The sequence below is a fragment of the Ciconia boyciana genome, chromosome 29, assembly GCF_034638445.1.
Source record: "Ciconia boyciana chromosome 29, ASM3463844v1, whole genome shotgun sequence".
In the NCBI taxonomy this organism is placed as follows: Eukaryota; Metazoa; Chordata; class Aves; order Ciconiiformes; family Ciconiidae; genus Ciconia; species Ciconia boyciana.
In genome coordinates, this window is record NC_132962.1 from 1,641,329 (window position 1) to 1,652,482 (window position 11,154).

The 11,154-nt window shown below is 74.1% G+C and overlaps 3 protein-coding genes across 3 annotated transcripts in view; 2 read left to right on the forward strand and 1 right to left on the reverse strand.

The window, feature by feature from the left end:
• Nucleotides 1-6,179, forward strand: part of VARS1 (valyl-tRNA synthetase 1) — a 32,855-nt gene extending 26,676 nt beyond the window's left edge. The window contains 7 exon segments of the mRNA XM_072847809.1: nt 1,003-1,126; nt 2,674-2,830; nt 3,610-3,900; nt 4,890-5,037; nt 5,333-5,529; nt 5,595-5,744; nt 6,001-6,179. Coding sequence (XP_072703910.1) covers nt 1,003-1,126; nt 2,674-2,830; nt 3,610-3,900; nt 4,890-5,037; nt 5,333-5,529; nt 5,595-5,744; nt 6,001-6,069 — 1,136 coding nt within the window. The 3' untranslated portion in view covers nt 6,070-6,179.
• The window catches only part of LOC140644806 (uncharacterized), a 297,384-nt gene that overhangs the window by 90,419 nt on the left and 195,811 nt on the right, over nt 1-11,154 (reverse strand). The gene's annotated exons all lie outside the window — the stretch shown is intronic.
• DDAH2 (DDAH family member 2, ADMA-independent) lies at nt 7,811-11,147 on the forward strand. The gene is given in 7 exon segments (XM_072848034.1): nt 7,811-8,231; nt 9,229-9,328; nt 9,427-9,450; nt 9,453-9,499; nt 9,575-9,694; nt 10,175-10,321; nt 10,929-11,147. Coding segments are annotated over 7 exon segments (885 nt in total). The 5' UTR covers nt 7,811-7,901; the 3' UTR covers nt 11,046-11,147.

Sequence of the window (11,154 nt, forward strand, 5' to 3'; positions counted from 1 at the left end):
CATGTCCCCCCCCATGTCCCTATGCCCCCCAACACCCCCGTACCCCCCATGTCCCCCCCATGTCCCCAGACCCCCGTATGTCCCCCCATGTCCCCAGACCCCCGTGCCCCCCATATCCCTATGCCCCCCAACACCCCTGTACCCCCATGTCCCCCCATGTCCCCAGACCCCCCATGCCCCCCATGTCCCCATGCTGCCCCCCAACACCCCCATGCCCCCCAACACCCCCGTGCCCCCATGTCCCCATGTCCCCCAACACCCCTGCCCCCATGTCCCTATGCCCCCCAACACCCCCATGTCCCCCAACACCCCCCATGCCCCCATGTTCCCTATGCCCCCAACACCCCGTGCCCCCCCATGTCCCCAGACCCCCGTGCCCCCATGCCCATGTCCCCAGACCCCCCGTGCCCCCCATGTCCCTATGCCCCCCAACACCCCCCATGTCCCCATGCCCCCCAACACCCCCGTGCCCCCATGTCCCTATGCCCCCCAACACCCCCGTGCCCCCATGTCCCCATGCCCCCCAACACCCCCCGTGCCCCCATGTTCCTATGCCCCCCAACACCCCCTCGTGCCCCCCATGTCCCCAGACCCCCCGTGCCCCCCATGTCCCTATGCCCCCAACACCCCCCATGCCCCCCATGTCCCCATGCCCCCCAACACCCCCCGTGCCCCCCATGTCCCTATGCCCCCAACACCCCCAGTGCCCCCATGTCCCCATGCCCCAACTCCCCCGTGCCCCCATGTCCCTATGCCCCCAACACCCCCCATGCCCCCAACACCCCCCATGCCCCCATGTCCCCATGCCCCCCAACACCCCCCGTGCCCCCCATGTCCCCATGCCCCCCAACACCCCCCGTGCCCCCATGTTCCTATGCCCCCCAACACCCCCGTGCCCCCCATGTCCCCAGACCCCCCGTGCCCCCCATGTCCCTATGCCCCCCAACACCCCCCATGTCCCCCCCATGTCCCTATGCCCCCAACACCCCCTGTGCCCCCCAGGCCGTGACATCAACCTGGACGTGGGGCGCGTCCTGGGGTACCGGCACTTCTGCAACAAGGTGTGGAACGGGGCGCGCTTCGTCCTGCGGGCGCTGGGCCCCGACTACCGCCCCCCCCCCGACCTGCAGGTACCCCCTGACCCCCACCTCTGGGGCTGGGACCCCCGCTTGTGGGGCTGGGAACCCACCTGGGGGGGCTGGGACCCCCACTTATGGGGCTGGGACCCCACCTGCTGGGGCTGGGACCCCACTAAGGGGCTGGGAACCCACCCGGGGGGCTGGGACCCCACTATGGGGCTGGGAACCCACCTGCTGGGGCTGGGACCCCCACTTGTGGGGCTGGGAACCCACCTGGGGGGGCTGGGACCCCCACTTATGGGGCTGGGACCCCACCTGCTGGGGCTGGGACCCCCGCTTGTGGGGCTGGGAACCCACCCGGGGGGGCTGGGACCCCCACTTATGGGGCTGGGAACCCACCTGCTGGGGCTGGGACCCCCACTTAAGGGGCTGGGAACCCACCCGGGGGGGCTGGGACCCCCACTTATGGGGCTGGGAACCCACCTGCTGGGGCTGGGACCCCCGCTTGTGGGGCTGGGAACCCACCCGGGGGGGCTGGGACCCCCACCTATAGGGCTGGGAATGCACTTATGGGGCTGGGACCCCCCACCCGTAGGGACCCCTGGGACCCCCTACCCATGGGGCTGGCACCCCCACCCACAAGACCCCCGGCTGTGGGGCTGAGGACTCACCCTTGGGGACACCCTGGGACCCCCATGGGGCTGGAACCCCCCCCCTTGTGTCCCCCACCCTTACGGACCCCTGTGGGACCCCCCCATAGGACCCCTCTCATGGGACCCCCACCCTTGTTTCTCTCCCTGCTTGGGGACCCCAGCCCCCCCATAGCAACCCCCGCCTTGAGACCCCCCTTGTGTGTCCCCCTTGGGGACCCCTGCATGGGGCCCCCTCTCCCTTGGGGACCCCCATAGGACCCCCATGTGCCCCCGGGACCCCGTTCCCCTAGGACCCCCATGTGCCCCCAGGGACCCCCATCCCCCTAGGACCCCCATGTGCCCCCGGACCCCCATCCCCCTAGGACCCCCATGTGCCCCCGGGACCCCATCCCCCCTAGGACCCCCATGTGCCCCCGGGACCCCATCCCCCCTAGGACCCCCATGTGCCCCCGGGACCCCCATCCCCCTAGGACCCCCATCTGCCCCCCGGGACCCCCGTCCCCCTAGGACCCCCATGTGCCCCCGGGACCCCCATCCCCCTAGGACCCCCATGTGCCCCCCGGGACCCCATCCCCCTAGGACCCCCATGTGCCCCCGGGACCCCCATCCCCCCTAGGACCCCCATGTGCCCCCTGGGACCCCATCCCCATAGGACCCCCATGTGCCCCCCCGGACCCCCATCCCCTAGGACCCCCATGTGCCCCCGGGACCCCATCCCCCATAGGACCCCCATGTGCCCCCCGGGACCCCATCCCCCTAGGACCCCCATGTGCCCCCTCGGGACCCCCATCCCCATAGGACCCCCATGTGCCCCCTGGGACCCCGTCCCCCTAGGACCCCCATGTGCCCCCCGGGACCCCATCCCCCTAGGACCCCCATGTGCCCCCCGGACCCCCGTCCCCTAGGACCCCCCCATGTGCCCCCCATGTGGTGTGGCGCAGGCGCGGGGCCGGCGGGGGCTGGGGAGCGCGCTGGGTGCGGAGCCGGCTGAGCCGCGCCGTGGGGCTCTGTGGGGCGGCCCTGGGGGGCTTCGACTTCCCCGCCGCCACCTCGGCCGTGCACGGCTTCTGGCTGTACGAGCTGTGCGACGTCTACCTGGTACGGGGGGATGGGGGATGGGGGGACAGGGGGGGACGGGGGACATGGGGGGGACAGGGGACGTGGGGGACGGGGGAGGGGGACATGGGGGACAGGGGGAGGGGGACGTGGGGGACGGGGGACGTGGGGGACAGGGGGGATGGGGGACGGGGGGAGGGGGACATGGGGGATGGGGGGACAGGGAGGGATGGGGGACATGGGGGATGGGGGACATGGGGGACATGGAGGGGACATGGGGGACAGGGGACATGGGGGGACGGGGGGATGGGGGACATGGGGGATGGGGGGACAGGGAGGGATGGGGACATGGGGGACATGGGGGACATGGAGGGGACATGGGGGATGGGGGACATGGGGGACATGGAGGGACATGGGGGATGGGGGACATGGGGGACATGGGGACACAGGGGACATGGGGACAGGGGGGATGGGGGCATGGGGGACATGGGGGCACAGGGGGATGGGGGACGGGGGACAGGGGCAGGGGGTCATGGCAGGGGGATGGGACGGGGGGACATGAGGGGACGCGGGGGCGCAGGGGATATGGGGACACGGGGGCCATGGGATGGGGGTGAAACGGGGGCGTGGGGGACACGGGGACACAGGAGGGATCTCGGGGACGGGGGCCTGTAGGGGACCCGGAGGGACGGGGGACATGACGGGGGACACGGGGGACAGAGACGGGGCCACAGGGACGGGGGGGACGTGGGGCTGGGGACGTGGGGCTGGGGACGTGGGGCTGGGGACACGGGGACGGTGACGGCGCCGGCCGCTGCCAGGAGTGCGTGAAGCCGGTGCTGGCCCGAGCGGCGGCCGCCGAGCCGGTCGCCGGTGGCGGTGACGCGGGCGACGGCGGTGACGCGGGCGATGGCGGCGGCGAGGATGACGGCGGTGACGAAGGGGACGCGGTGGCGGCGCGCGACACGCTCTACGCCTGCCTGGACGCGGGGCTGCGGCTCCTGGCCCCCTTCATGCCCTTCCTGGGCGAGGAGCTCTGGCAGCGGCTGCCCCCCCGCGCCCCCCCCGCGCCCCCCAGCCTCTGCGTCTGCCCCTACCCCGAGCCCAGCGAGGTGAGGGGGGGCTGGGGGGGGTCCCGGGGGGGATTTGGGGGCTGGGGGGTCCTGGGGGGATTTGGGGGCTGGGGGGGTCCAGGGGGTCCTGGGGGGATTTGGGGGCTGGGGGGGTTGGGGGAGCTGGGGGCCTGGGGGGTCCCGGGGGAGATTTGGGGGTCTAGGGGGGTCCTGGGGGGATTTGGGGGTCTAGGGGGTCCAGGGGCTCCTGGGGGGATGTGGGGGGCTGGGAGGGGTCCTGGGGGGGATTTGGGGGCTGGGGGGGGCAGCAGGCTGGGGGGATTTGGGGTGCTGGGGGGATTGGGGGAGCTGGGGGTCCTGGGGGTCCTGGGGAGATTTGGGGGTCTAGGGGGGTCCTGGGGGGATTTGGGGGTCTAGGGGGTCCAGGGGCTCCTGGGGGGATGTGGGGGCTGGGAGGGGTCCTGGGGGGATTTGGGGGGCTGGGGGGGGGTCCAGGGGGTCCTGGGGGGATTTGGGGGCTGGGGGGTTGGGGGAGCTGGGGGCCTGGGGGGGGTCCCGGGGGAGATTTGGGGGTCTAGGGGGGTCCTGGGGGGGGGATTTGGGGGCTGGGAGGGGTCCCGGGGAGAGATTTGGGGGTCTAGGGGGGTCCAGGGGCTCCTGGGGGGATGTGGGGGCTGGGAGGGGTCCTGGGGGGATTTGGGGGGCTGGGGAGGGCAGCAGGCTGGGGAGGGGATTTGGGGTGCTGGGGGGATTGGGGGGTCCAGGGGGTCCAAGGGGTCCTGGGGGGGCTGGGGGGCTGGGGGGTCCCGGGGGGATTTGGGGGCTGGGGGGGTCTGGAGGGGGATCTGGGGGGCTGGGGGGCAGATTTGGGGGTCTAGGGGGCTTCTTGGGGGAGGATTGGGGGCTGGGGAGGGGATTTGGGGGCTGGGGGGCTTGCGGGGGCCGGGGCTGCAGGCGGGGGATGTGGGGGCTGGGGGGTTTTGGGGGCCCGGGGAGGGAGGGCGGGGTCTCACGCCCCCCCCCCCCAGTTCTGCTGGCAGGACGAGGAGGCCGAGGCCACCATGGAGTTCGTGCTCGGCATCGTCCGGGCCCTGCGCAGCCTCCGCGCCCACCACGGCCTCACCTGCGGCCGCCCCCTGTACGGGGCGGGGGGCCGGGGGGCCGGGGGGCTTCGGGGTCCGGGGAGGGGGTTAAGGGGGCCGGGGGGGTGCGGGGGTCCTGGGGGGCAGGGAGGGGATGGGGGTCCTGGGGGGCCTAAGGGGGTCCGGGGGTTCGGGGGACCTGGGGGCCTAAGGGGGCTCTGGGGGGTCCAGGGGGCCCTGGGGGGCTGGGGAGTGCAGTGGGGGCTGGGGCAGTCCGGGGGAGCTTTGGGGGGTGCGGGGGGGGTCCCAGGCGGCAGCGGGGGCCCTGGGGACCCCCCCGTGCGCCTTCAATGGGGGGGTCAGGGTGGGATTTTGGGGTCCCCTGACCCCCCCGCTCCCCCCAGGTTTCCTGCAGTGTCCCGAGCCCGAGTGGGCGGAGCGCGCCGCGCGCGGACGAGCCCAAATCCGGGCGCTGGCGGGGGTGGGCGCCGTGCGGGTGCTGGGGGGGGGCGAGGAGGGGACCCCCCCCCCGGGCTGCGCCGTGGCCGTCGCCTCCGAGCGCTGCACCGTGCACCTCCTGCTGAAGGTGGGGACCGCGGGGCGGGGCGGGGGCGTGACGTCACGGCGCGGTGATGATGTCACCCCCCGCAGGGCGTGGTGGACGCTCCCAAGGAGCTGGCCCGGCTGGCGGCGCGGCGGGAGGAGCTGGGCCGCGCGCTGGAGCGACTGCGGCTGCGCCGGGGGGGGGGCGAGTACCGGGAGCGCGCGCCGGGGCACGTGCAGGAGGCGGAGGCGGCCAAGGTGAGGGGGAGGGCGGGGGAGGGGCGAGGAGGGGTGGGGAGGGAGGGGGACGTGGGGGGTGGGAGGGATCGTGTGGGGAGGTCATGGGGGGTGGGGAGAGGTAAGGGGGCCGGGGTGGGGAGGGGCGGGTCATGGGGGGGTCGCGTGGGGAGGGGAGGGGGATAGCGGGGGTGGGGGAGGGGGTGAGAGGGGGGATGGGGAGGGGCTGGGGGGGGTCATGGGGGGGTGGGGGAGGGGCTGACGGCCCCTCCCCCAGCTGGCACAGCTGGAGGCGGAGCTGCAGAAGGTGCTGGAAGCCGAGGAGCTGATGGGCAGGGCGCTGTGACCGCCCCGCCCCCACCCGGGCCACGCCCCCACCCCCGGGCCACGCCCCCACCCGGGCCACGCCCCAATAAAGGACTGCTCCCAGTAACCACCAGTGCTCCCAGTACGGCCATCCCAGTGCTCCCAGTAAGGCCCAGTCTCCCCAGTAAGGACCAGTCTCCCCAGTAAGGACCATCCCAGTACTCCCAGTAAGGACCAGTCTCCCCAGTAAGGACCAGTATCCCCAGTAAGGACCATCCCAGTGCTCCCAGTAAGGACCGGTATCCCCAGTAAGGCCCAGTCTCCCCAGTAAGGCCCATCCCCGTGCTCCCAGTAAGGACCAGTATCCCCAGTAAGGACCATCCCAGTGCTCCCAGTAAGGACCGGTATCCCCAGTAAGGACCAGTCTCCCCAGTAAGGCCCATCCCCGTGCTCCCAGTAAGGACCAGTCTCCCCAGTAAGGCCATCCCAGTGCTCCCAGTAAGGACCAGTCTCCCCAGTAAGGACCAGTCTCCCCAGTAAGGCCCATCCCAGTGCTCCCAGTAAGGACCAGTATCCCCAGTAAGGACCAGTCTCCCCAGTAAGGCCATCCCAGTGCTCCCAGTAGGGACTAGTCTCCCCAGTAAGGACCAGTCTCCCCAGTAAGGACCAGTCTCCCCAGTAAGGCCCATCCCAGTGCTCCCAGTAAGGACCAGTATCCCCAGTAAGGCCATCCCAGTCTCCCCAGTAAGGACCAGTATCCCCAGTAAGGCCTCCCAGTGCTCCCAGTAAGGACCAGTCTCCCCAGTAAGGACCAGTCTCCCCAGTAAGGCCCATCCCCGTGCTCCCAGTAAGGACCAGTCTCCCCAGTAACGCCATCCCAGTGCTCCCAGTAAGGACCAGTCTCCCCAGTAAGGACCAGTCTCCCCAGTAACGCCATCCCAGTGCTCCCAGTAAGGCCCAGTCTCCCCAGTAAGGCCCAGTCTCCCCAGTAAGGCCCATCCCCGTGCTCCCAGTAAGGACCAGTCTCCCCAGTAAGGCCCATCCCAGTCTCCCCAGTAAGGCCCAGTCTCCCCAGTAAGGCCCATCCCAGTGCTCCCAGTAAGGACCAGTCTCCCCAGTGCTCGCCCGCGGCCTCTGGGTGGGAGCGAGGGGGCGTGGCCACTCGAAGCCCCGCCCCACACTCCCGCGCCCCGCCCCTTTCCTGGCTTGTACTAGTTCCCGCCCCATGGGCGTGGCGAGCCGCGCTGGCGGGGGGTGTGTCCCTTCCCCAGGCCCCGCCCCCCGCCGCGCAGACAATGGGCGCGCGCGGGTGGGCGGGGCCGCCGCGGGGGCTGCCGGGAGCGGGGCGGACCCAGCCCGGCCCGGCCGAGCGGTGCGGGAGGACCCGGGGGGGCGGCGGGAGGGGGAGGGCGGGGTTTGGGGTGGGGGACCTGGGGGGTCCCCGGGACCGGGGGGCGGGGACCCGAGGTCGCGGGGTTTGGGCGTGGGGGCGGCCTGGGGGTCGCGGGGTGGGGAGGGGTGGGGGTTGAGGGCCCTTCCCCGCGTCCCCAATTAACGGCCCCGGGGGCGGAGTCAGCGGCGGGGGCGGGGCGCCGTGGCCGTAATTAGCGCTAATTAAGCCCTCGCTGCCAGCTCCCGCCGCGCCGCGGCCAGGCCGAAGGCTCCGCGTCCTCCTCCTCCTCCTCCCCTCCTCCCCCCCCGGGGCTGGGCCCTGGCGGTGCGGCCCCCGAGCAGCCCCCAGCCCAGCCCCCCGCCCCCCACCACAGCTCCGTACCCCCAAACCAGCCCCCCGCCCCCACAGGAGCCCCCAGCCCCCCCCAGCAGCCCCCACCCCATGGGGGGGTGAGGGGGGTCCCGGCGCGCGGCGCGGCCATGGCGGGCGCCTTCGGGCGCTTCACCCACGCCGTGGTGCGGGCGCTGCCCCCGGCGCTGGGCGCGGAGGAGGAGGAGGAGGAGGGGGGCGAGGACGGATCGGGGGGCCCGGCGCCCCCCCGCGCCCCGGGGCCCCCCCCGGACCTGGCCAAGGCCCAGCGGCAGCTCGGGGTCCTCGCCGGGATCCTGCGGCAGCGGCTGGGGCTGCAGGTGCTGGAGCTGCCGCCCGCCCCGGGGGGGCTCCGCGCCCTGCGCCTGGAGGACCTGGCCGTGGTGCAGGGGGACACGGCGCTGCTCACCCGGCCCGGCCCCGCCGCCCGCCGCCGGGAGGTGCCGCACCGGGGGGAGGGGGAGCACCCGGGGGGAGGGCACCTGGGGGGGCTGGGGGGAGGCACCCGGGGGGAGGGCACCCGGGGGGAGGGCACCTGGGGGGAGGCACCCGGGGGAGGGCACCTGGGGGGCGGGCACCTGGGGGGGCGGGCACCTGGGGGGAGGGAGGGCACCTGGGGGGCTGGGGAGGGGAGGCACCCGGGGGGGAGGGCACCCGGCGGGGAGGGCACCTGGGGGGCTGGGGAGGGGGAGGCACCCGGGGGGAGGGCACCTGGGGGGGCTGGGGGGAGGCACCCGGGGGGGAGGGCACCCGGCGGGGGAGGGCACCTGGGGGGGCTGGGGGGGAGGCACCCGGGGGGAGGGCACCCGGCGGGGAGGGCACCTGGGGGGCTTGGGAGGGGGGCATCCGGCGGGGGAGGGCACCTGGGGGGAGGGAGGGCACCTGGGGGGGGGCTGGGGAGGGGGGAGGCACCCGGGGGGAGGGCACCTGGGGGGGCTGGGGAGGGGGAGGCACCCGGGGGAGGGCACCTGGGGGGGGGCTGGGTGCTGGATGCTGGGGTGGGGAGCACCCCGGGGGGCTGGGTGGGGCGGAGGGGGGCACCCGGGGGCGGCTGGATGCTGGGGGGAGCACCCCGGGGGGCACCCAGAGCTGGGCTGGGGACCACAGAGAGCCCCGTGCGTGGGTGAACTGGGGGCAGGGGTCTGTAGACTGGGGGTCCTGGGTGCCCCCACACTGGGGGTCCCCCTGGGCTGGGGGTCTGGAGGGGGGGGTCCCAGTGGGGTGGGGCTCCTGGGTGCCCAGGACCCCCTGGGGTGGGGTCGGGGGGTCGGGGGTCCGTCAGGGTGGGGGTCCCGGCTGCCTGGGTGCCGCCACACTGGGGGTCCCCCTGGGCTGGGGGTCCTGGACGCCGGGGTCCCCACAGAGCCCGGCCCCTGGGTGCCCTGGGGGCGGGGGGCTGGAGCTGGGTCCGATGTCCCCCCCCCGTGTCCCCCCCAGCTGGGCAGCGTCCGGGCGGTGCTGGAGGAGCTGAAGCTGCGGGTGGTGACGGTGATGGACGAGGGAGCGGCGCTGGACGGCAGCGACGTCCTCTTCACCGGTGACCTCCCCCTCCCCCACCCCCAACCCCTCCCCCCCCACCCGGGGGGACCCCAGCGTCCGGGCGGGGGGTACCAGCATCCCCTCCCCCCCCCCCAGGCCGCGAGTTCTTCGTGGGCATCTCCCCTGGACCAACCACCGCGGGGCCGAGGCCGTGGCTGACGCCTTCAGGGTGAGTCGGGACCCCCCCCAGGGTCATTTTTGGGGGGTCAGGACCACCCCTGACCCCTGCGCCCCCCTCCCCCAGGATTTCACCGTCTCCACGGTGCCGGTGGGGGGTGGGGGGCACCTGAAGAGCTTCTGCAGCATGGCCGCCCCCGACACCATCGCCATCGGCAGCAGCGAGGCCGCCCGCCGCGCCATGAAGGTGAGGGGGGACCCCGATTTTGGGGGGCGGGGGTGCAATCTGGGGTGGTGTTTGGGGGTCCTGGGGGTGTCCGGGGAGGGGTGGGGGAGGGTTTGGGAGCTGGGGGAGTTGGGGGGCTGGGGGGTTGGGGGTCCTGGAAGGGGCTGGGGGGATGGGGGCCGTAGGGAGATGGGGTGAGGGTGTGGGGCATGGGCAGCGGTTGGGGGGCTGTTTCGAGGGTTTGGGGGTCCGGGGAGGGTTGGGGGAGGGTTTGGGATCTGGGGGAGTTGGGGGCTGGGGGGTTGGGGGTCCTGGAAGGGGCTGGGGGGGATGGGGGGCCGAGGGAGATGGGGTGAGGGTGTGGGGCTTGGGCAGCGGTTGGGGGGCTGTTTCGAGGGTTTGGGGGTCCGGGGAGGGTTGGGGGGAGGAGCTGGGGGCGCTGGGGGGACGTTGGGGGCCGAGGTGATACTTGGGGGCGGGCGTGGTGACCCCGGCGCGCAGGCCATGGAGCAGCTCTCGGACCACGCCTACGGGCGCCTGTCGGTGCCCGACGACCCGGCCGGGAATTGCCTCTTCGCCCGCCCGGGGGGGGCGGCCGGGGGGGTCCTGGTGCATCGCAGCCCCGAGGAGTTCCCGGGCAGCCTGCAGGTGGGCGGGGCTGGGGCTGGGCGGGGCTTGTGGGGCGGGGCGGGGCGGGGGGCAGGTGTTCCCTGGTAGCTGGAGGGTGGGGATGTGGGGTGGGCGGGGCTTCGTGGGAGGGCGGGGCTTCGTGGGAGGGGCGGGGCACAGGAGGAGGGCTGTTAGAAAAGAGGTGGGGCTAATGGGGGTGGGGAGTCGGAGAGGGCGGGGCTTGGGATAAGGGGTGGAGCGTTTAAGGGGCGGGGCTGGGAGTGGGTGGGGCGTGTAGGGGCGGGGTTCAGGGGTGGGAGCGGTGGGGCTCTAGAGGGTGTGGCCAGGAGGGGCGGTGCCTCGCGGGGCGTGGCTGGAAGTGGGCGTGGCCTGCACTGGGTAGGGGTGGGGCCTGTATAGGAGTAGGGCCGGGAAGGGGTGGGGCTCGGAGTGGGGGGGCGGAGCCACATAAGCAGGCGGGGTGTGTACACGGTGGGGCAGAGCTACAGGAGGGGCGGGGCTCGGGGCGGGGCCAGGTGACAAAGTGGGCGTGGCTGGAGAGGCTCAGCAGGGTGCAGGGGAGGAAAGGGGCAGGGCTCGGAGGGGGGCGTGTACTGACTCGGCCCCACCCCCTCCCCTCCCCCAGCCCTTCCAGAAGGTTCCGGGCGTCACCCTGGTGCCGGCGGCCCTGAGCGAAGCCGCCAAAGTGGGGGCGGGGCTGAGCTCCTGCTGCCTCCTCCTCAACCGCCGCCCCGAGGCCTAGGGGGGGCGGCCCCTCCCCCACCCCCTCCCCCCCCGGGTGCAGCCCCTCCCCCTCTGCCCCCCACCCCCCACACCCCCGTGCTGACAGGGCTGGGCGACACCGGCTGTTT